The following is a 25,711-nucleotide window of genomic DNA, read 5'->3' as shown; positions in this document are numbered from 1 at the left end:
CTCCCCGACGGGGAGCGTTACGTACCGTGTCAAGCCACTCCGTTACGAACAGTTTGTTCCTGGCCTTCCTTTTGATCCCGTACCTTTTTCTAAAGCTGGATGCAGGACACAGCTGCTGGCATTCCCGTAGGTGCAGACGTTTGCTTGTGCTCTTTGTACCTGGTCACCATGACCAATTATGTCAGGGACTTAAGTGCACATCTGCAGATTTTTATCAGCATTGAATATTTCATTTGTAGCTTGCTGGTAATATATTTACTTGTGTTTTAGTCCCTAACAGATCTATCTAATAGTTCATTGACTATACATTAATGTCAGTCTCATCTGAGATTGTATTTTTTGCTGCAAACTGGGATGTCGATCATCTGTAATGCTAATCTTTAATCAGAAAATCTAATCGTATTTGTTTCACATCTTTATCTGTTTTCATTCAGTTAAGACAATATTTAGAGTATCTGTTGTTTGTTTCTAATTTCATGTAATGTAGAAATGTATTTTTGTGTCTAGGGAGATAATTCACAAAGAATTCTTTTTTCTGTTTCCTTACTTAGTTTTTACCTGATTGTGAATCATCATGTAATTTCTAACTTGGAGATACTTAAATAATTTCTTTTTATAAGAAAAATCATATTTTACTCTTATCTTATGAAATATAATCTCTTGTCCCCATTTCAAGCTATTTTCTGAATTTTCAACATGGTTGGATTAATGTAACGTTAAACTATCCCAGTGCAGCTGGAAGGTTAAGATGATTCTGGCAGAAAGTGAAGAGGATTACTTTAAAGGCAATGAATATGATAATTTCCATACTAAATGTAATTGAATTGTCATGAGGCAAAGAACATGCCAAACTTTAATTCATATGTTGCTTATGCAGAGGAAAAGAAGGTAAGCCATGGACATAAATGGTTTCAGCATAAATGAGGACCTAGTTTCTAGTACAAATACAGTTTTCCATTCTTTTAATCAAAGATTTAAACTTTGTTTCAACTGCTGCTACTTTTCCCATCTGTGGCGACCTTGAACAGTTCTTTTCAGTATGTTTTCCCTAAATGCAAGCAGTATTATATTTATGAGTTCTATTAATTGAAAAATACTGCCGTGTCTACTATTTACTAGTTGATCTGATGCATTCTAAAATCAAATCTAATCTCTCTTTTATTTAAAACAAACAAACAAACAAAACAGTGACAGGAATTTTTCCCCCTTTCTTCGAACCCAGCAGGAATCATATTTCAAAGCTGTAAGCTTTCCCCAAATGTATCCATTGGAGAAGTAAAGATTAAGATTGCCTGGTGCTTGGATTGTCTCATCCCATGCAATGTCAGATTTCTAAGCAAGCGTAAAGATTACTTTTAAAGTCATATGGTTGGTCTTCTATAAGGAGTTACTGTAAGCATGGACCTGTTTGTCTTGAAAAAGAAAATGCAGTTGAATTTTACTTATGGTCATTTTAGCTTCTTGCTTTCAAAGTAACACTAGGCTTCATGTGCTGTTTCATGGTGCAGATTTGCTAGGCTTTAGTGAATGTTGTCAGGAGGCATAGCACATCAAAAAAAAAAAGAAATTTCTATAATTGTATAGGCAATATCTAGTTCTTAAATATATTCAGAGTAGCTTAGAATTCAGTTTGTGCCCTCACTTTGTGACAACGTGAGGGAGGCGATGGTCTGGTGATGGTGTGCAAGAGGAGTGGACTCCTGGTCAACATTCAGATTGGTGGTTAAGGTAACGGGTTCCCCTATAACTGTAAGTCAGTGACAAACAAAAAGAGACTTGCAACCAAACTGCTTTGTGTCTTGCAGTCCTCTTTAAGCAAAGGCAGACCCCAGCTGACTAGGAACTAGGAATCAAGGTGGATACAGAAGCTCGAGAGCCAGCGCAGCAGCACGTTGCATGGGCTGCGCCATGGGCTGGGCAACAAGAAATGCATGTGCTCCCTTCTTCCCTTGCAAAGAGTAAATCATTTATCGGTACTGCAGCACAGAGCTGCTTAGCTTCAAAACGTAGCAGGTGCGGTTCTTAAATTATTTTTTTCTTAGTTGTTTTTTCCCAAATAATTGCATAAATACGTGACTGTTGGTTCTTGGCATACACTGGCAAAAATGACAAAGACCTATGTCTGGGAGCAGCATGGTTGGCAAGTGGTGGTGATAAGCAGAAGGGAGCCAGAATGAGATGAACAAAGAACAGTTTCTGGAGATGGTTAAGTGAAAGCTCCAAAGAAGGAATTGGTGTTTCCATTAGGGGAAATTTGGGACAAGCATTTCTCTGCCATGATGCTTGTATTTCTTCCTAGCTTCCATGTGTGCTCTCCTGAAAAAAATGAGGAAAGCATCGACAAGAACATACTAAATCTAGTCCATCAGACAGATGAGAAGACCACCTTAGCACAGCTACTTTTCTAAATATCTGAGAAATATGTTGGTAAATTTTATTAGAACTACTGTGTGTGCACAAATAAGCATATTACTGATGTCATACAAGAGAAGAATATAATACCAGATCTGTTTTTCTTAGACCGAATGCTTGAAATGTCATATTCTAACACTTATTATGTGAATCTTGTAAATAGGTCAAACTTTTCTTTTAAACTGGTAGTGTGTATTTCCAATTTCCTTGCCCTTTATGAATGTTTATTGAATTAGCAATAAGTAGATTTTACTGCTTTGTTCACTCTTACAGTTTGTGGATTATGTTTTTTGTTTTGTTTTGTTTTTTGTTTTATTTTTTTTAAGTTCAGTAGTTATTTTGATAGAAAACAGTGAACATTCTAAATTCAGCAGTTAGAATAAAATTTAATTATTGGATAATATCCTAACATTATTAAGATGTCACTTCTGTGTGCCAAGGTCATATTTTGCTTTACTGCAGTCACTTTGGTATTTCTATACCCAAATAGTCTCAAATAAATTGGTATTTGTCTACCCAAATAAATTGAGATTTATTTCTCGAGTATTTAGCTGCTATTCTGTGTTCGCAAGGGAGGGAATCTCAGTAGCTTTATTTTAATCCTCAACAGGTGCAGATGCCGAGCAGGATGCTGCTATCAAACTTGCCCAAGAACGAGCAGAGATAGTTGCCAAGTATGACAGAGTAAGTAAACTTGCTAATAATTTAAAAACATTTTATAATTAATCTTAGTAAGTTTTCTATTCTAAAAAATAAATCATGGTTTCCCACTCGCTTTTGTTTAAAATATTATGTAGTACAAAACTGGAGTATTCTGGGTAACATCTCAACTCGTTTTTTGGTGAGAGAACATTGAGGCACTGCTGAGGAGAAACAAGGACGAGTGTGAGATTATTGCAAATCTCTGGCTGAAATCTGTTGCTGAAGTCTAGTCTGTATTAGCGGTGACCAGAAGTTGTTTCCTGTGATGAAAAGACTTCTAGTAGGTGGGAGAGGTGTGCTGCTTTTCCTGTTCTTGGTTGGTAAGATTAGGACTGCTGTCCCTGCCCCTCAGACTGCTCCAAAGGTTATGCTCGAAGTGGCTGAATCATGTCTTTATTTTTTTAGCTTACTGTGTCATAAATCTTCATTGGCTCTCTTTTCTCCTCCCTTCCAGGGACGAGAGGGTGCACAGATTGAACCATGGGAAGATGCTGACTATCGTCTTTACAAAGTAACTGACAGATTTGGGTTTCTACAGTAAGTAGCTAGCTTGAGAAAATTAAGCATTTGCTTTAATTATGCTGCTTTTTATTTTATTGGATTGCCTGCTTGGTGAAAGCATTGATTATTTCTTTTAATAAGAAACTCTTGGGAGTTCTATTTACTGTGTAGATTTTGGATAGTCTTCCATTGTATGTTTCAATTCGATTTCTAGTGTGTTTTTTTTTTGGTTAGTTCTGTAACTTAATTTAGTGTTGAGAGTGAAATATTTTTGAATATTTTACTTAGGAATGACAATTGATGATATAAAAACCTGATATTTTTGAGCTGAGTTAAAATGCAGATAAATTTTATGTATAACACAAAAACTTCAAAGCCCTCAAAACAATTTTTAAAAATTTTGTTATAGTATTGATCTTTTAAACTGTAGGATTACACGGTAGCTGTATGTGAACAATTACATGACTCAATCCTTTAACTTTAAATCTCATTTGACTTCATGTATTTAATAACTGTATTGAAGTCTCTGCAGATTTGGGACCTAGTATTATATCAGTATGTAAAGTTAGAAAATACCAGAATCCAGAACAAGGTCACAAGGACCTCTTTGTAAGAAATAATCTCTGTCTTTTTGGCAAATAAAAGGTGAGAGTATTAAATTGTGTTAGAAACTTTGTGGCTGGCAAATGGAAATAACTTCGGAAATACCAACTTGCAGAAGTTGAGCGCAAGCTGAATTGCTACTTTTTATAATGTCCGGTCAAGACTCTTAATATGTTCAAACATAAATGTCAAAAACTGAAAACGGTGAAACGTATTTAGACAATCCAGAAGAATTGGAGATTAGTGGAGAAGTTTACTTCCGTAGTGTTCAGATTTTTTTTTCTTTTTCTTCCTCCTATACAGTGACGTCATTGTTTAATTAACAGATTATGAAAATAGTCATTTTTACCTGTGAACTGGCTTTACCCCCTTAGGAGTCAGTTTTGTGCAAGCCTTCAGGACTTGCATTTTGGACTCGGTGTTTTACACACAGAAGTCATTGTATTGGTAGCTTACAGCTGTAGCATGTTATGTTTGGTTTTGGGGCAGAAAACAAAAGCGCTCTTACTGGAGGAGGGATGTCAGAATTATTTATTGTGGAAAAAAATTGAAGCCACTGCAGAGTTCACCACCGACTTTAGTGGGAACTGAATCGCGTTCCCCCGGGGCTGCGAGGGAATTCTTGATTTAGGTACCTATATGAACTTGTGAGCTTTTCCTGTTACTTGAATTGTGATATTTGTTGCTTTTAATATATTCAGCATGGAAGAATGTTGTTGATGCCTGCTACAGGTGCTGCCGCAGCCGGTCGGTTTTGGGGACTCTCGGACGCTGTAGCCCCCGGGCCGCAGCGCGTCTGAGGTGCGGCCGTGGAGGTGCTTCTTAGCCTGTGCCTGCTGCTGTGCTGCTGCAGCTAGGAAGCTGGAGCTGCTAAGGCAGTTAGCTTAAAGCTGCTGTGGACGTTTGTATGTGACACTAAGGTCATTTCTGCAGTGTGGCAGGATAGGTGTAGCCTAAGGAAGCTACACTTCCTTTCTGGTAACGCCATTAGTCACTGATGCGCAGTCTACGCAGGGCTTGTTCTCTACAGAGTCAACTTTGAGGGATGAAATTGGAAAGATTTGTAAGATGAGAGCACTATATAAATTAAATTAACAATGTTTGTAGATACTTCATCTCCCTGCTGGTTGGGTGGTGTTCTCTGCTTATACGCTGATCTGTGTCTCTCTATAAGGCAGAGATCGCTTGAGAGTATCATCGAGGTTGCTTTATAATTCTTCAAAGCAAATTCATTGTAAATGGCTCTTTTATTTTCCTGAGAAATAAAATCTCTCCTGATATAAGAACTGTAATTAGAGTAGGCATATCAAATGTCTTTTCAGGAAAAGATAATTTATATTGCACTATAGATTATAATTATGGTCTGGGATTCACTTATGCTGCAATACTGAGCCTGCAGAATCTGCTATTTCTGAAAGAAACCCCCTATTTCCAAGCTGATTTGAAAAGGTAAACAGCATAAATGCAACGTGTACAAAAAGCCCCAGACAGTCACTTGAATGGATGTGATCCTCCCCGTTCACTGAAGCCTTCGAGGTGGTAAGTCAGCGCTGCAATGAGCAATCCGTGACAGAGTGAAAAATCTTCAGCGCTTGCTTGCTGTGTCTTGCCAGCCGTTCCCTACCTTGCTGTCAAGGGCAGTAATTCCCTGTGACCCATCCATCATGCGTTTACAGTGTGAATTAACAAAACAATCTACTGCTCACTGAAAACGGAAAATATGGGGACAGTTTCAAGCGTATTATAATCTCCTTAAGGTGTCTGTGATGATGATGTAATTCTGTTTACATCCACAGCTTTAAATATGAAATAGCTGAAAAACGTCTTTTCTATCAGAACGCTACTAAATGTGGGGAGCCTGTCAGGAATTCAAGTCTCGCTTGCTCGAGTACGGTAGGCCTTGATTGCCATCAGTAGTTCATAGCTTTAAACTTCTTCGTCGCCTTGGCTGTGTCCTGTTTGGAGCTTTCCTTGGCTCTGAACATTTCCGAAGTTCAGCTGAGTGCTATTGGGCTGGAAAGATCAGTTTGGTGGGATGAAGCGCTCAAGACCTCTAAAGAAGATTTTTCATCTAGAGACTTAAAATTCTTAGGTTTTCCCAGTGTCCTTATTTGTGTGTCAAAACGGAAGTTAGTAAACTTAAAGAATCTAAAGACACTTAGGCTTTTATCATCTTCCTGTAGTACTGGCAGTAGGTTAGTGGGTAAAAGTATATGGATTCTGAGAGCATTCAGAGTGGCAGAGGGAACGACGTGCCTTTTTGTGTAATGACATAGAAATTGGTAGTGATTAGAAACAAAAGTGAAATTTGCCTTAAGGTGGACTGTTTCACCTTGAGACTAACCTTTGTTTAAGGCCCACAGGGGAATGTCTGGTGAGTAGCTCTGGTTAGTTCAAATGGTTGTTTACAATATTTAGGATCATCTTTATCTAATGCACCATCTTAGTTTTAATAGCTACTGCTTAGGAAAATGAATTTGCATGGTACCATTTTCTGTTTTGTAAATCTTCAGATGAATCTGAAAGTTCTATTTGGCTTCAGATATTAAAAGGAATTTCGTGCAGTCAGGTTATTTTAGTAACTTTGCAAAGTGCAAAAGTGAGGATTAATCGTTTGCAATGAATAAAGAGAAGTTTTAAAGTTGGATATGAGAAACTTAGCAAACAGGGCAAGATGTGAAATAACTCCCTGGGGACCTGAAGGGAATCTCTATCTTGGCATGCTTAAGACCAGAATGGGGGGAAAAAAAAATACAGGAACATTGTCAGTGGGATAGGCTAAATCGTAAAAGGATTGCTTTCAGTAGCTTATAATTTATATATGGCTGAGCTGTGCACAAGCCAGCAGGAGTTAAAATCTCATTATTGAATAAAATGGAAAAAACTCATCCTTACCAATCGTCTTTGTTGCAAGGCTGCAAAGAAGTGGTGGTGGTCGTGCTTTATTTAAGCCGTATAGTGTTGTGGGCAAAGCAGTCTTGACTCAGGGAATTTTTATGCCGTTTATTTTACTGGCAGTTAACACACACTTCTGACTACTGATTTGGATACTAGTGTATGTGTGTATATATCTGTGTGTGTGTGTATATCTCAATATATTTAGATATCTGTGTGTGTGTATATGTGTGTGTGTGTATATATATATGTGTGTGTGTACATATACATACACACACACACGAATGTATGTATATGTGTATATGTATGTATTGTCAATGTGTGTGGCTACATCTGTCGCCCACCAACCTCCCCCCCAGGGGTGGGAGAGGAGAAGAGAATTCAAGAGACACTTAGAGAAGCACCTTTCCTCCCCCTTCCCTAGGCTCAGCTTCGAGCAAACATCTCACCTCTGCTCTATGCTCAGTACCTGGGTCTGGTGTTCATAGTAAAAGCATAGCTGTTCTTGTGTCCTGGATATGTTCTGTCTTTTGGTTTAACCATGTGTCAAGAGACAGGATTTAATCAAAATTCTTAATTTCACATTTAAAGAATACAAAAGAGAAGGAGCAGTATGTTGCTAAAAACAAACAAAAATCAAACTCCAAATACCCTGCATCCAGGAAAAAAAGTAGTTTCTCTGTTTTATATTGAAGCCTGGCTAAATTTTAAAGTAAGAGCTCTAAACATTTTCACTGTGGTCTGCACTTTCACGGGATCTTTCTGTTGTGGATGCTTCTGGTTGCAGTCGCAGTTTTCCTGGCAGTAATTAATTATTTACAAGAGAATAACTTTAGGAAGGAACATAAGTAAACTTCTGAGTGTCTTCAAGTTCCTAGCAGGCGTTCCAATCATGTCTTGGGATCTGGGATTTCCTCACTTGAATTCTTCAGTTGATATGTTACTGTTTTGGATGGTTAAAAAACCCAAAGAGAATTAATCTGGTATTCGCTGGGGCAGCTGCAAGACCTCTACTGCTCCTTGGAACATTTTGAAAGATTTCTCATTTTGTTTTTAAGCCTATTGTTTCAAGAATAATATGGAGATTAATTTTTGTGTTTAAAAGTGGCAATTCATTGATTTTTTTAAAAAAACACTTTTAAAGTTTGAAATCAAAAGAATTGAACAAATCTAAGTCAAACTTCTGTACAGAAGTATTAATTTAAGTTTTCACAAAAATTACTAAGGTGAATATTTAAAGATTTATGTTGGTGACTATCCTTTTCTATTATTTTCCTTTTTTCTTTTCTTTTGTTCTTTAAACATCTATCTAGCTAGCAGGACAGGTAGCTTTGTTCTGTTGCTTTCTTTCCCTGCTTAATGTCAAGGTTGAATGGTCATGTGTACGTTAGCTTATTTGGGTTTGCAAAACAGCCTATGCTTTGTACGTGCTTGCAAAATAGGGTAGAAGCTGAAAACAGCATTTTGCAGCTCTGAAGGTCGGTTTTGGGCAGTAGCTGGTTCTCTCTTGGGCCTTTTCGGCACAGGCAGGATGAGCCTGACGGGCTCAGTGGCCAAAGCACCTTCCTTGGCCGAGGCCTTGGCACAGCTCAAGGCTGTTTTTGACTAACCTACGCTGGAAAACATACCATAATGACTAATACACGCTGACTAACATATCGTGAAAAGCAGGACAGTCGATTAGGCCTTAATACAAGTGAAATGCAAATAATAAACAGAAAGCTCACAGTTTGATTTTGTAGCTTTTCAATAGTTTTTTTTTTTCTTTCTTTCTACCTCTCGTTGATGGATGCCATCAGCTGAATTGTCCTGCTTACTGTTGATTGTGAGCTGTGAAAAGCATAAGCTGCCTTGAGGTAATTAAAAAAATATTTTTAAAGACTTTTATTTTTTCTACCCACACAATTGACTTGTAAATAACAAGTTTGGGGTTAACTTGTGTTAATAACAATTTGTTATCGTCTTATGCTATTATCTTGAGTACAGGTTCTGTGGTCTAACTTGGGTGATTCAACTTGAACATTTTTCTTATTTTCATTTATTTATTTTTGTTATCTGTTCAGCAAAGAGAAACTGAGGATGTACATGTATCCTGAGGGATACTACAATGTAGTGAACGTGCTTTTTGAATAGTTTGCTAATGCTGGAGATTACTGTGTTGCCTGAGGCACATTTCAAACACCAGAGTGTGTTATTCTTCAGTTTAAGATACTGTGGCTTACCTGCTCTTTTCTCTGTGAAATTTTATTCTTTAAATGCATTGCATTTTTATTAGCTGTGTAATGCATTTTTAGAGCATGCTGCAAAAATGAAAATAGTGGAGTAAAGGAACAGAGCTCAGTCAAGTCTTCCCCCCCCCCTTTTTTTTAAACTAACTTTTTGAATAGGGAGCAATGTGATAACAACAGGTTATTGCATTCTTTCTCTCTCTTGGTAATTTATAGAGTCTCTTGCTGGAAAACAGTCCTTGGTTTCTAAAATATTCTTTTGCATGTCGCTTAATGCTTTTCACAATACACCTGCAGGCTTGCATCTTCAAGAACAGTAGTTCTTAAGCAGCTAACCTGACTGATTTGAGTAGGTAGGCAGGTGAAGTCTATTCAAATAAGAGGTTTAAAGACTGGTCTCTGTTCTCAGAAGCAAAAGAAGTTATACTGAGATAGTCAAAGATTTGGTAAGAGAAATTAAAGGGAAGCAAGGTGTCTGTAATTTTACAATAATCAAAGAAATATATAAAAATCCTTGTTGCTTGAATAATTTTAATTTCAGATTTCTATTAGAAAAAGCCTACATGTCAAAGCTTAAGGAAAGAATGCTAAAGTTACGAAGGAAGCTGAGAAGCTATTGTTCGTAGTGACACACAGCTAATATCCTTAATTTTCTAGGCACAGTAAGTATTCCCGAACTCATTAAGTGACAGGAGGATGCGCTAAAAGATCAATGACGTGTTTATTCTTAACACATTTAAATATACAGCTCTAAATGTAAATCATATTACGTCTTGGATATTGCAGTTGTTCATAGAGAGTCGCTGTCATTTTTCTCCTCCAATCCTTTCTTCTTGGCTTTAGGAGACAGTGTCAGAATTATCTGTCAGGAAAGTGGCTTTACTCTTCCCTTCCTTGGGAAGAGCGTGCACTATTTTCAACCTCTTTCAGCTGCCAAAGACAAGAGGGGGAAAAAAAAAAGAAAAAATAAGATCTCAGATATTAGAGAAGGCTTGTGTTTCTCTTAATTTCTCTCTCTACCAAATACATGAATATGCCTCATTTTGACTGAGTAGATTTTTTTCATGTGATGTTTCTTGCTCCTGAGAATAAAGATTTACTATGAAAATGCTACTGTAGTCTAGTGTAGTGCATGTTAAAGTCCGTCCTATAATACCTCATGCATTTCCCTAGCCTGATTTTGCTCTGAAATATTCATTGCTAATCAACATATTGAGGAACTGCTGTTAAAAAAAAAAAAACAGCTATAATTAACCTTCTTTCCTTCTGCTCTAATGTACAGTGAGAATATTATTATTTTTATTTAAGTGGAGAAATTGAAGTTTTCTTAGATTAGTAATTGAGATTCAAAATACATTTTAAAATTCATCTTACTAGCATTAGACAACATCCTTTTTCTTGCTTGCTGTCCTAGAGAGCTACTTCTAAAAGAATATTTTTAATTGCATTACAAAGCATGATATGAAGATGTGGCAGCAATCTAATAATTATTAATGAGGAGATTGTCAAAATTTTGGGGACCCACAACCGTCCATCAGTTTAAGAACTCCTGATAAGCTGAAAGTGATGGGACTAAGTTTCAGATGCCTTGGTAAATAGTTTTATTTAAGCATAACTGACACCATAACATTATATTTGAGCTGTCTGTGAGTTTTATTTAGTTATTTTCTGGTCTGACCCCTTCAGTTTACAACCCTGCTTCCGCAATAGAGAGCGAACTTTGATCTCTGCATTCGTCTCCGCTTACGGAGGTGGGTGCATTGCAATCCTTTTCTTTGCATTGATGCATTTGAACTGATTTCTAAAAGCATGGGATGCGTATAGCATTTTGCAGTAGTTAACACCTTGACTCCTAAAATGGGTGTTTTGTTCTTCAGTAACTTACGGGATCAGAATTGTTGCTTTAGAACGTGCTTTAGTTTTTGATAAACTCTTCAGTGCTTTCACTGTTTACTTTTTGCTCAAGCTCATTTTTTAGACTTTGGGTCATTTTTGCTCAAGTATCTGGTCATTTATTCAATAACTGTCCAGTGAAAAATGTGTAAAACAGATCTGGGGACTAGGAGGGGAAACCAGCCTTGAACTTCAGAACCGTGTGTGATCTCCTGTATTCGCACACCGCTTGTTCTCAGTGATATAACTTCAACTGGAGAAGTGGGAAGTGCCCTACTCCAGGCTGACTTCTGGTCTTGGCCAGGTCATTGTCCTCAGCAGAAAGAATTGTTTTTTGATCCTCATCAAACTAAGGAAGATACTTGAACCCTAAATCAGCTCATTATAGCAAAGGCTGTTTTAGACCCTTTTGAAGAGAAGAGGTGCCAACCACCTAAACTACCAGCCAGCTAAAGCCAGGAAGTTCCAAACTGGTATTTATAGCCCCAGAAGCAGAGTAGTGGGATTTTAGATGTGTCCTTCTCAGCTGTATTTTTGTAGTCTAGTTAATTTTGATTTCCATTGGAAAATGAGGGACTTTGTCTATGCACTGTGCTGTCATAGTTTCAACTGTCTCTCAATCTGTGAATCTAGAAGTTACCAGTCAGTTCTTCTGTGGTTTTGGACTACTGTATTCATTTCTTTTACAAAAGCATTTAAAGTGGTGGGTTTTTTTTAAATTGTTTTGTTCGTTTTAGTGAAAGCTGTTTTTTTCTTCCTTTGTGTTACCATGGTGATTGGTAATGTATGGTTCTCATACTACTTTTCTTTCATGCAGGTCCTTCCCATGTAAGAAAGGAAAGCTTTGCTATTTTTCTGAGTTTCAGGACTTCTTAAGTTTACCCTTACTACTAGAATTGAAACTGGAAGTTTAAATCCATTCCTTCAGTTGAGTTAGTTCAGGCTGTTCCTTCTTTGTATATCTGCAGAAGACTGTTGAAGTGAGGTGAATCCAGCTGTGCAGATCTGATTGCAAGTACACAAGTAAGCTGAAGGATAATTATATTAATGGGGGGCAAATACAGTCTTTTTGTTAACAGCTGCAATTTCTTGATGCAGACAGTAGATCACCCAGTGTACTTGGAGTTCATGAACTATTTCCTTTCATGGAAAGAGCTATTAGGTAGCAGAACTGAGCAAAAGACTATGTAAGGTAAAAATATGATTTAATTAGTACAATACACAAATAATAAACTGATACACATCAGCCTTGAGTCTGCTTTTAAGTTACTGCTTAAGCTCCAGAATGTAAAGATTATCAAAATCATTATTATCAGATGTATTTCCTACTATATTTATAGAAGATTAAAGTACCTGGATGGAAAGAGTAAGCTTCACTGACACGGATTATTAAGAGAGCGCTGAAAGAAGTGCTTTGAATTTTTAGAAACTCAAAGGTGCTTCTACTCTGGATCCAAGTGAAAGACCCACCAAATGAGAATTTTAGCCTGCGGAACATTATTTTGCAAAAGAAGCAAAAATTTTAGAAAACTTTTAAAGTTTGAATACAGTACCTGTGTTTTCCTAAAGATGCAGGAAACTTGTATTTCAGTATGTGGCAGTGGAAAGATGAGTATACTTTGCTATAAATTTCTCAATCATTGTTTACATCAGGAGTAAAAATTTTACAGTTAAAACATCTCCTCCAAAGCAGGAAAGTACTTAAAAGCTCACCACTTTAATTGATTTGATAAGTCTTTTAATTTTGTTTCCTCTCTGACAGTGTGTATTACTTCAAGGTATTTGGGCAGGGACCATATATTCATGGAATTGAGCTCTGCATATTGGCAGCAACATCAACAGTATCCACAAATAGTTGTAACTAAAATCTAGTCATAAAATCACATATGATCCAATCCTATGCCAACAGTAATTTTTTTTTCCTGAGACATATTTCCTGATAATTATTTTGTGGAATATTATATTGGCTTATCTTGTATGTTCATTAATTGGCTTTGGCTTGCTCATGAATTTTAACAAAACTTCGGAAAGCTGTTTTTTAATCTGGTGTAGTCACCACCCCCATACTGTGCAAAGGTTATTTGGTGAAATTCAAAGTGGGTGATTACAGTAGCAGAGCCTCAATTACTGTGATAGACACACAGTCAAAATTGTGAGTTATATATATAAAATATGCAAGGAAGAAGGAAATGATCAGTGGAATTTTATCTCTGGAAAATCCATTGTTTAGTTTAAAGAACATTTTTCTTATTTATTCCTTAATAGTCTCAAAGAACTTTTCCATGTATCATTAGTTTTGAAAAGGACACTGTTGCCCTCAATTTCCATTCAAAGGTTGGAAGATCAAAGCAAGAGCTCATAATCAGAGTTTTTCTGAAAATTAATTTGTTTGGACTGAAAGATCTGAATTTGTCACTATCTGGACACTTTAGGTTTGTGCTTTAAAAAGTAGAATAATTTAATCATCGGTCTGAGGAAAGGCGTAAAACTGAAATATTGTTTTACTCGTACTTATAATGGTTAATTAGGTTCTTTCAAATGACTTCTGAAAACAGTTTGCTTTGTGATGCATCTTGTGACAGTAATTCAATGCAAACACAAAAATAATAATTCCAAGTAACAATGTTGCATGTCCTGTGAGTTTTGGAATTAGTTTTCTGCATCTTCCCTCCCCATAAGAGTGTGATATGGTTGCTAGCTAACTTTTTGAACAGAGATCAATAGCAAGATTAGATGAAATGAGACAACAAAAGCTATCTGGAAATTGTATGTATATATACAAAATAGAGTTGTGTTCTGCTGCAGAGCATTATTGTATCTATGCATAGTATCACTTACTGCTTTGACAAGGGAACCATCCAGCCAACATGTTTACTATCACAGAGTGATATTCCAGCGTCAGGTACTAATTCTTTGGCATGTATACTCACTTTTTGCAAATTATTCCACAGCCTAAAACCATTTGTTCTAGGGAAGATCTATCTTTTTTTTTGAGAAGCTGTTATAATTTGAGTTGCATATTGTGTTGCATAACATTTGCTTTTGTATTCTGAAGATTTTCTTCTTCAGTTATTTTCCAGGCGAATTCTCTTCTTCCTTATCTAACCTGCCCATAGTCACATTTCCTAAATTTTTCTCCATGATATTTTGCTTTCGAGTTCTGTACTTTACTGACGTTTTTCTGGATGTTTTGCTTGCATATTCCGTGATCACAGAAGTTTCAAAAAGCTACTAGTGACTGGATTTTTTAAAAAATTCTTAACGATTGAAGCAATTGCTTCCATTATTGTGCATACTTAGTCAAGTAACTAAGTCATGATGTGACATGTGGGGAAAAGAGCAAAAATAAAGGCATGCCTTTATACATATTTATGATGTATTCCTTGAAAATGTTATTTCCTTTTTTCTATTAGCAATGAAAAATTTTTGACTATCAGAGTTTATGCAATTTAGAAAAGTGAAGAATTGAATTGGTCTTCTGGATTTTACAGTTCTAGGTTTTATAAACATATCAAGACTGTTGTTTGTTGCACTAAACATCTTTCCAGTTTGGTAGTTCTATATTTAAAATCCCCAGAACTGAAGCTGCAAATGACAGAGGAGACTTTGTTTCTTAAATACATTTGAGCCCAACTGGAAGCAGGAAAATGTTCTGATCTGAACCAGCAGGGAACTTACTCTGTGCTTAAATACAAATGTGGGAATAGAGTAAATGTGATGAGTGACTAATGTGAGAAGTCTTCTCTTGTGTTTATATTGAACAAATATATCAAAATGCTGTTTAAAGAAAACTAATTTAAACAGCAACAGTAGATAGGTGACTATAAGCTTGTTAAGTCTGAGACTTTTTTCAGTTTATTTAGATGACTGTTGCTAGGGTAGATTAATTACAATATATAGCTTCATGTAATAATAGTCAAAACTTTTGAATTCATACATTTTAATGCATTTAATGCACATTTTCAATGTTACAAAGTGTCAATACTTATACATTAAAACTAGTATATTGATATATACATGTCAAATCCTGTATTAGTCGTCATGGTGGATTTAGCCATGAAAAATCCATTTATTATTTATGATCTAATTAAAAAATATACCTTTTTGCTAAACCCCATATTCTTCCAAGTGAAATCCTTGTTTCTTTGAGTAGACTGCTTTTCCTTTGCATGAGCTCCTCGCAGGAAGGAGGTAATATCCCAGGCTGAAAATGGGAAGAAGTCTTTTGGCCAGGGCTGTGGAGAGGTGTTGGCTTGCCGAGTTGGCTGCTGGGAGCAGGGAGCCGCGGATGCCTGGGGCGTGGACACATACCAGATGTAATGAATCTTAATTCCTGCCTGATTATCAGGTGGATTTGTCTAGTTGGGATCTTTTATAATTGTGGGCAGAGGAATGCTCAGGTTTCTGTTCTGCTAAAGGAGGCTTTGTTTACATGAGTCTGTTGTCTGTGGTTAAAGGCTCTGTGACTCCTTTTTTTGGATATCAGGTGTTGCATGGTTCCAAGCTAACTGCGTTAATCAGGTCTATTCCTCTCTGTATCCCCTGCATGAATATTACTTGAGCTATTAAAGGAAAGCAATCATCTTAGGGCAGGAGGTGGCTGTATTATGTTAATATTGTTTACTATTTCGCATTATTGCTTGGTGGAGTATACAGATAAAAATATTGAAAAATACAGGTTTAAATAGACTGGGGAAGGAGGGAAGGATTCAATATTACATGGAAATAATGAAGGCATAATAAAATTAAGTTGTCTAGGCTGGGGAAGGAAGGGGAAAATTCAACATTATAAGGAAAGCAAGCAGGCATAACAAAATCGGATCGACTCGTAGCCGTTAACTATTTTTGTGTCTGATCCTGTCTGATCTTTTTCTTCTAAACAAATGCTTTTGTTTCGCCCCTAGGCAGATAGATTTGAATATCACATGTGGGAGCACACAGATACAGTCAGGGCAAGCGAGGCAACTGAGCGCAAGGTCTGCAGCAGCTCCCGCGTTGCTATCGAGCAGCCGTGGGCAAATCCCGCGGCTGCTCTGCCACGTTTTTTCTCTTGGTCAACTGGAAGCAGCATCTCGGTGAATAAGATCATACTGAGCACACTCCTGTGGATTCTGGTGCTTAAACTTTCAGGATACTCCAGAAATATTTCCAGAGTGAACTGATGATGCCTGTTCCAGTCCTGTTCAAAAGATGAGCTCTCTTGGTTTCTAAACTAGTTTTCTAAGATGTTTTGGTGCATTTCTGTATTCAAATATAACTTCTCAACTGGAGACTGCATCATCCTTTGAAATAAATGAGACTAAGTATAATTTAATCATTTTGTGTCGCTGTTTTTGCATGCTGACTGCAGCATATGAGAGGAGGGAAGGTGGATATCAATTTAGATTTGCACTTCCGTAGTCTTCCCTAGTGATTTTTCGCTAGGGATTTTTTTTTTTTTTTCCTTTTGAGATCTTGTACAGGTCTAAACTGAGCTGTTTTTTAATGTCCTCTCATATAGACAGCTGTAAAAGTATGGGTAGGAATATTTATTTGCATTATAACAAGACTCATCAGGAACACCTGTATTCCCCCCCCCCCCCAAAAAAAAAAAAAAAAGAAAGATTGATTTCATACAGTTACTTTCTGATAAGCAGTTACTTTCTTTTTGTCTGTTTATCGGCTCTGTAAAGCACAGAAAAAGGAGCTTTGCTACCTACAGGTGAGCTGCTGTGGTTTCAGAAGCTGCAGGTGCCGCCTACCAAGGAAGGTGATCTCATTTTAGCATCGAGCTAGGCCAGTTACTTCTGATAAGAAAAAACAGGAATACAGCATAATGTGCTTTTATTAAAGAAAAAAAAAGTAACTTTTTGGATAACACATTGTATTTTGAAGCTGTGCAAACTATTTTGATTTAGCAGGTTTAACATCAAACTAATTTTATTTCGTTAATGACATGAGTTTTACTGTATTAAAAAAAAATCACAATGCTCCTGTTTTGATGTCATATATCTCAGGAAAGCACATAATTTTTTGTTTACTATTTAGTTGTTGCATATTGCTGCTGTACGTGAATACTTATACGAACCTATACAGAATTGATTTTGTGCCCAGATTAACCAGGACTAATATGAACTTTGTCTTTGTTTTCAGTCCAGAGGAACTTCCTGTTCATGATGCAGCAATAGAAAAGGTAAGTCCAGTATCTGCCAGCTCTTCAAAGAGGAAGTGAACATTTACAGATTTATGACTTCTTAAGTAGTTACGAAATTAGGAGATGAAGTATTTTAGTGGTTCGTATTCCCGAAGAGCTGTATTTCTAAGTCCCATAAGGACTGTGGTCCTTGAGGCAGTGCTAACTAGCAGACACATCCCGTGGGACCTGCTTGATGTTATGATTACTAGTTGCAGTGAGACACTGTTTTTTCTTACCCATCACATGACGTAGCAAAGTCAACAGAGCTACGTGGTGGATCGCACCGGGCTCTGCCCTCGAAGAGCTCCAGCCGGCAGGCGTGTAGTGGGCCACAACTGTTTGATCTCTCCCGTGAGCCACGGTCAGCTGTGTTGAGCAGGCGGATCGTCTAAGCGAGGTCGGGTTCTACTGACGTGGGAAATGATGGCGAATAACTGGGCCGCAACGTGGCGACTTCCCTTGTCGTGCCGAATTGATGAGTCGGATGTGCTCGAGGCACGTAGTATCTGGCACCAGCCCTAGTGCAAAAGAAAAGCTCTACGACTGAAGGAGAAGTTTGCAAACCAATGGTTGAGAATGTGGAAAGTTTTTGATTAAAATCCCTGGGAGCTGTATTTCTACTGCTGGGAGCCTAGATGTGCTCCTGTTGCTTCTAGTGCCATTTTTCCCTTGGTCTTGTCAGGTCCATTTCCGTGTCCAAATTCATTGAGATATTGTATGTTTGGTTAAACACCAGTTTAGATCCTTATTATTTCATCAGAAAACTCATAGCAGAACATTTAAAGCTCTAAGTTTCAAGTTATCCTCTTAGCTGCCCGAATCAGGAGAGTGTGTGGAAGAGGGCTGGAATGACTTGTTTGAAGGAAGCTTAGATCTCGCAGTATTAAGAGCAATGTTCCTGAACGTGAATTATTTTGAGCTTCTGTAGAGGTATCAGTAGGGATCGGTACAGGGCTACAAAGACTGCTTCTCGTGGAAGAAGTGAACTTCAGAGTCCCTTTTGTTTTGCATTGGTTCAGGTGTGCTTCTGCATATGTGGCCTGGAACTGTTGCATTTTTATGCCATGTTCCATCACATTTAATAATGTTCTGAGTGTACATATAATTTAATTTCAATCAGAAGGACACAGCAGGGTGGTGAGCCTGTAAGCATCAGCATTAGACAGCTTGCAATTATTGTGGTATATGTGTTTTGAAGCTCTGATTCACAGTAGCTGTGTCGTTTAGCCTTAAATTACTGGGTGAAAATACTGTCTTGGTTCAATGTCCAATATTTTATTCATGCTGTTGCAGACAAAATGTCAGCACAGAAACTGTATTTGTTGAATTGATGTTAAATTGCAAATGTAGTTTCTTATCATAATCATGCAGTATTTCTCCTGTATGAGACTCGTCGTTATACTGCTGATGATATCCTGACCTCTGCTGGTGTGAGGCTTAGATCTGCCTTTTATCAGCAGTGTCTGGATCTTTGCAATTTGCAAGCTATCATTCATAGGAGAGTTAATGTGCTATATTAATAGAGGCTAGCGCTAAAAGCTTTATGTTTAATATCTTATAAAATCACTTATTTGATAGGGCTGTTCATGCTTGCTTTCTGCCTTACCTGCGAATTCAAAAAAAATATATATATTCGCAAGTGATATTTTACTGTAGTTTGTGGCTTATGTAAAGGGTTGTACATGCGTGTGCATTTTGAATTTCTGTTCTTCATATACCTTCTAGTTTAAACCTTTACTTGGACTTTCTCTGAATGTATTTGCATGCATAATATTTTCAGGATAAGAATTATTGCTCTGAACGCACAGTGAATTTCATGCTTCATTACCTTGCTGGGCATTTGGCTGCTTAAATAAAACAAATCATTGTCCTACATTATGGACTGCTTAATGTCCATAATGATGATCAAATGAATTGTGCAGCACTTCTCAGAAAAAACTAGAGAGGAAAGGTCATCTAGAAAAGAAAAGTGGGCAGGGAACTGACTGCAGGAAATCTGGAGTCTCTATCTGACTCGGTTTTTGAAAAGCTGTAAAATTTTCTGTAAATCATTTTTATTTTCTTCTTTTTTTTGTCATTGGTTAACTTGATTATAAAATCCCCGGGGAAGGGAGTGTTTTATAGTTTGCAGTGAGTTTTCATTTTTGTCTGAGGCTTCTGCTAAAGCATTGCTTTAAGTCTCGGCTCTGGCGCACTTGCACCCCGAGAAGGTAAGGCGCTGCGCAGGGGATGGGTGCTTGCCAGCTGAACTTCATGCTTTTTGCTCTCAATAGTGAATTATTTACTGACTTCTAAGAAACCTTCTCCGCTTCAGTTAGGGATTCTGTTATTTTCAGTGGCAGAAATGCTTCAAAGTGTAAAATACTCAGAAGACAGATGAATGGATTTTCTTTCTTTCTTTCTTTCTTTTTTTTGTTTTTGGTGACTACTACATGGAACTTGCCTGAAAAAGGCATCCGCAAAGCAACATCCTTCTACTCCGCAACGAGCGGCTTCAGATCTAGCCATGTTTTCAATGCCACACCTGTTAGACATGAAAGCGAGCGTAATTCGGACAAAAAAAAAACAGCTAAAACTTTTCAACAGCTGAACACAGAAATAATTGCTATTTTGACTACGGTAGGATCATTTGAGAACTGGGATAAATTGACACAGAAGACTTAAAAGCGTGAACAAACTTACAATTGAAGTGAGCTGCTGGCTCAAAAGACTGAAAGTCTTGAAAGCAGATCAGACATACAAACAAAAAGACTGGGAGCAGATAGGTTTTTATTTTTCTTATCAATTATCTGAGTAACTTTTTGAGGGCAGAGACCTTTCCTGACTTGATAGCAATGTTATTCCTGCAGTCTAAACTATGTCTAAAAACCATCTGCTTCCAAGATGTTAAAAATGCTTATTCTTAAAGAGGTTTGGGATGCAGAAGAGAATCAGAAGCAATTTTGTGAAATCTATGAAATTTAGAAAGCAGAATTTTTTCTGCGTTTCCTTTCTAAACGATCTCTGAAGTGTTTTCAAAATAAAAATAAAATAAAGAATGGAAGTGGTTGAGAAGTTACCAAACACAGCATGGAACCTGAACAAGAATATGAGCAATTGCAACATGAAGAGTAAAGTTGAGAGAGTAAAAGGGCTTTTTTTCCCCCTTACAACTTTTGTTTGTATCAGGCTTAGGTCAGTTAGATTGAAATAAAAGTAAGTTTCAAAATAGGTTGTTTCCAGTACAGTTCATGGACAGAATCATGATTGAGGTGGACCTGAATGGTCATTAAATTGTATTTCTGGTAGCGCAAGGCTTTGGGCTGCTGGGCTGAAGAAGTCCTTTGCCCATCTTGTTCCATTAATAGGCAAGAAAGAACACATCTGACCTGAATCTGATGAGCAATAAAAGACAGAAGTGAAATTAGAGCTCTATTGTGATAATAAGTAATAGTTTTCATTTATATTTTTCCGAAGTGTTTCTGGTACAGTTAATGAAGGTATTAATCAGTTTTCAGTATCCTGCAGAGCTTTGAAATTAAACTCTTAGGTTGTTACATCGTTACGTCACTAAACATATAAAATAGACTATCCTTCCTATCTTTTTTTAAGCCCTGGCTTTCAAATTGTATTCCCCCCCCACACACACACACACAAAAACCCAAACAATCATACAAAAAAGATATTTTTTTACATTGCTTTGAAGAGAAAGCAATACCCAACACGACTTAAGTCTTCTACTTTAACTTTTTCAGTGTTGATCCTAAGCTCCAAAGCATTATGGAGCAGTTAAAATAGTGTTTCATAAAATAGATTAAAAATTAATTGTTTACATTACAGTGTTAACTGAGAGACCCAAGCTGCTTCACAACTTATAAAACTAGGCTGTAAAAATACCCCATCATGAATCTTTTTACCATTAGAGTCAACAGATTGTGGATTTTTGACTGTGAAGAACCAAAGTGATAGGAAATACCAGGGTCTAAAAAGTCTAATTCCGTGGGCTTGCTTTGTTCTGAAATTCAAGAAGTTGACGGCACCAACAGCAAGCTTTTTTTTTTTTTTTTTTTTTTTTTTTTTTTTTTTTTTTTTAGCAAAATGGCCTTTCATATATAGTATTACTGCTCATATTTGAGAAGTTAGGTTTTTTTTTTGGTTGGTTGGGGTTTTTTTTCTTTTCTTTTTTTTTTTTTTTTCTTTTTTTTTGTCACCGCATCACCACATTACAACCTCACCAGTAACCTGGAGTTTAAGCATGTAGAACTTTACCTTTGGAAGAAATCATTGATGCAAAGACTTAGGGTCTTTTAGGTGAAAGCATACCAAACCCAGAGTAAGAATTATAACAAGGATTTCTAGCTTTTAATGTCCAGATCAGAGCGTGCTTCCATTTCCACTATTGCAGTGTCACTCTTGCACGTACTTGGGCTTGCACGTAATAAAGCTTGGGCTTTATTTAAAGCTTGTGAGTAGTTAAACTCAATGTATATTGGTTTGCTCAGTCACTACCTTAAATATTCTCGTTCATTTTTGTTAATGCGCTTTGTGCCTAGCATAAGCAAAGGTTTTTATGTATTAATTAGGAGGGATAGTTTGTAGCGTTGTTGGAAAGAAGTAAATTGTGTTGGAGGCAAGACGAAGTAAGGAAGGTCATCACTTCAGAGTCAGCTTTTAAGAAGCTTACAGCAGAAATTATTTACCTGAATGTGTATGTAATATGAAAAGGTCAAAGCTTTTTTTGTACTTGCCAAAAATGTATAGAGAGAAAACTTCTATAATTCTTGCACTAAAAGCTTCCTAAAGAACAGTGAACTAAAAAACAAATGAAAAAATTCTGATTGTCAGCAGTATATGAAGAATTGTATTTATAAAAGCAGTTCAAATTAAATGATGTTTACTCTCTGTTGCTTTCTTAGACCAGAGTGGACCAGAAATTTAGGATGCTGTGTCAAAATTTTTCTCAATACTTTTTAAAAAATGACCTAAAATAAATAATTTTAAATGTATTCAGCCTGAAAAGATTAAAAAATTTGTAATTTCTTTTCAGCAAAAGCACCTTGAAATTGAAAGAACTACAAAATGGCTTAAGATGCTGAAAAGCTGGGAAAAATACAAGAATAGTGAAAAGGTAAAGTTATTCTTGCTTTTTCATTAGCTATCACTACTAATCTGAATTCAACTTGTGTATTTATTAATTTATTTATTTAATCAGATGAGCACACAGGGAAAGAACACTTCTTTTTTATTCTTCCACAATGCAATAATACATTAAAAAAAAAAAAAAAAAAAGTTCAAATGCAAGGGATTTCTAAGCAGGCTTGGTAACATGTCTGGAGTAATTACTGTGTGTTGTACTGTGCTGTACCTGCATGGTGGGTTTGGTGCTAGGACCACACTGCATACAGTGTTCATGTCTGCAGAGCAAATAGTGGCACTGATGAAGTGCTGTACCTGGAAGCAAAATTGTATTTGATTCCTATGTTGAGAAGGGGAGGAAGAGGGAGGAGGGGAAAAAGAGTCTTTCTAAATTTGGGAAGAGAGGACACCGTTAATTGAGAGTGCTTGAATTCTTCAGGAATCATAAATCCATTTCCAAAGTTTTAATTTTAACTTTACTTTTCATTTGTATGCTGGATGTTGCAGTAATTCATATTTAAATTTAAAGTTACCTTTTTGAGGCACAAGCGGCGTCTTACTAAGATCCGTGAATTCTTTATTATGGTTCTTGTCTGTGGGTCTTTTTTTAATTTTTTATTATTTTTATTATTTACCCCTCCAGGTTTACTGAACTGCCTAGGAGAGCTTGCAGCCATGGTTCAGTGAAAACTGCCTTAAATAACTGTCCAAGGAAACTGATTAGTCATAAAATGGGGCATGTAGTTTGATGTTGAAATTATCTGTGCTGGCAAGCATGATATTTTGGGATGCTTCAAGATACATGGTTGATTTGTTAAAAGGAGAATTACAATGAGCAAGTTTTCAAGTAAAAAGTATGGGAAGTCTTTTCTGGTTGTTTTTTCCTTTTTTCTTTTTTTTTCCCTCCTCCTCTCCCTAGAATCGTTCTGTTATGCTGTGAATAATGTTCCGTGCAGCATTCATAATCTTCAGAGACGTGAAATTTTTGTTGATGTGAATGGGATCTACTTTTGAATAAGATGCTTCCTATCTTGATAGGATGGGCTTCTTTTTTTGAATCAGTAGGGAAGAACTGTTTAACTCTGTTCATCCCTGAAATATATTGGCAGCTATTTAAAGTACTTTGGAGTGCTACGACATCTCTTGGAAGTCATAGAGACTTTAACCATGTTTTGCACTTTGCTTTTGTTAAAAATACTAAACATGGTGGTGGTTGTTTTTCTAGGTGTTTTTGAGAAACTAGTGAATTAGTGTTTTTTAAATATAGAATCATAGAATCAGTAAGGTTGGAAGGGACCTCTGGAGATCATCTAGTCCAACCTCCCTGCTCAGCAGGGTCACCTAGAGCATGGTAGACAGGGTTGCATCCAGGCGGGCCTTGAAGATCTACAGAGAAGGAGACTCCACAACCTCTCTGGGCAACCTGGTCCAGTGCTCCGTCACTCTCACAGGGAAGAAATTCCCCATCATGGTCAGGCAGAACTTCCTGTGCTTCAATTTCTGCCCATTGCCTCTTGTCCTGTCACACGGGACAACTGAAAAGAGTTTGGCCCCGTCCCCTTGACACCCTCCCTTCAGGTACTTGTATACATTGATCAGATCCCCCCTCAGTCTTCTCTTCCCCAGGCTGAAGAGGCCCAACTCTCGCAGCCCTTCCTCATAGGCTCCAGCCCTCGGATCATCTTCGTAGCCCTCCGCTGGACTCTCTCCAGTAGCTCCATGTCTCTCTTGTGGTGGGGAGCCCAGAACTGGACACAGGACTCGAGACGAGGCCTCCCCAGGGCTGAGTAGAGGGGCAGGATCACCTCCCTCAACCTGCTGGCAACACTCTTCCTGATGCATCCCAGGAGACCATTGGCTTTCTTGGCCACAAGGGCACATTGCTGGCTCATGGTCAACTTGTCATCCACCAGCACTCCCAGGTCTTTCTCTGCAGAGCTGCTCTCCAGAAGGTCAGCCCCCGGTTTGTACTGGTGCCTAGGGTTATTTCTCCCTAGGTGCAGGACTCTGCACTTGCCCTTGTTGAACCTCAGGAGGTTCCTCTCCGCTCAGCTCTCCAGCCTGTCCAAGTCTCTCTAAATGGCAGCACAGCCCTCAGGTGTGTCAGCCACTCCTCCCAGCTTGGGATCATCAGCAAACTTGCTGAGGAGGCACTCTGTCCCCTCATCCAGGTCACTGATGAAGAAGTTGAACAGGATGGGACCCAGTACTGAGCCCTGGGGGACACTGCTGGCTGCAGGCCTCCAACTAGACTCCACGCCACTTATGACGACCCTCTGAGCTCTGCCTTTCAGCCCGTTCTCAATCCACCTCACAGTCCACTAGTCTAACCCACACTTCCTGAACTTATCTAGGAGGATGTTACGTGAATGTATGGAAAAATAATAATTTATTAGCCAAGTTTTTCTGATAGTCCTTCTTTGTCCAGTCATCTTTTATGAAAGTAGAAGATGGAGATCATAACACTTCTGGCTGTGTTTCTTATTGTGGTGATGGACTGATCTGAGGATCTCTTATCTTCCCATACCAAAGGGATGATCAAACAACTGTGTAACAGCTACTTAGTTGGAAAGAGTATTATCACATAGGACCCTGCAGGTAACACAATAGCTCTGCGTTGCTTAAAGAGCAAAGGTCTTCCTCCCCACTGGTCAGGCACATCAGCCCATTATACGCTGACTTAAACAGAATCGTCCTCAGTTCACCAAGTGCACAATTTATAGCAGATCATCAGAGCAGAAGGAGCTTCAGATAATGCAAACAAATTTTAGAGCAAAATATAAATAGTTGCAGAAATAATTCCACATGTTCATAAACAGGATAAACTTTGCTGGAGGCTAGGAAAAGTCTTTACTCATTTTTGAACTCTAGTAGAGCTCTCAGACTTTAGAAACACTCTTGTTTTCCCTGTTCTTTCTTGCATTTTATGTGACAAATGAACCAGAACATAGAGAGTAAGGCATTGGCCCCTTCCTCTTCCCAGTGGAAAACGAGACAGTATTTTTCACTGTTCTTTGTGGAGAGCCTGGTGATGTTGGTGAGTACAAAACTCACAAATAAAGAGTTTTTGTCTCGAAGTGCTGGCAGCACCAGCTTCTCAACCCAACTTTTCTGAAGTGCAGATGCAGTAGGCAGGGATAGGTTGTAAGAACTATTTCTACCTCTTACTTTCTGCGTTCACTTGGTT

At 37.7% G+C, this 25,711-nt stretch overlaps 1 protein-coding gene across 6 annotated transcripts in view; it reads left to right on the top strand.

The window, feature by feature from the left end:
- The window catches only part of USP6NL (USP6 N-terminal like), a 111,656-nt gene that overhangs the window by 48,725 nt on the left and 37,220 nt on the right, over window positions 1–25,711 (top strand). For 5 of the 6 annotated variants that reach the window (XM_062580677.1, XM_062580686.1, XM_062580661.1 and 2 more), the window contains 4 exons: window positions 3,023–3,096; window positions 3,569–3,651; window positions 17,367–17,406; window positions 22,436–22,516. In XM_062580677.1, coding sequence (XP_062436661.1) covers window positions 3,023–3,096; window positions 3,569–3,651; window positions 17,367–17,406; window positions 22,436–22,516 — 278 coding nt within the window. Of the gene's footprint in view, window positions 1–1,301; window positions 1,324–3,022; window positions 3,097–3,568; window positions 3,652–17,366; window positions 17,407–22,435; window positions 22,517–25,711 lie in introns of those variants that run through there. The other variant, XM_062580671.1, reaches the window with a different exon arrangement.

Source organism: Rhea pennata, chromosome 1 (genome assembly GCF_028389875.1).
Source record: "Rhea pennata isolate bPtePen1 chromosome 1, bPtePen1.pri, whole genome shotgun sequence".
Lineage (NCBI taxonomy): Eukaryota > Metazoa > Chordata > Aves > Rheiformes > Rheidae > Rhea > Rhea pennata.
The sequence above is the reverse complement of the archived record's forward strand: the minus strand, read 5'-3'. Positions and strand labels throughout refer to the sequence as shown.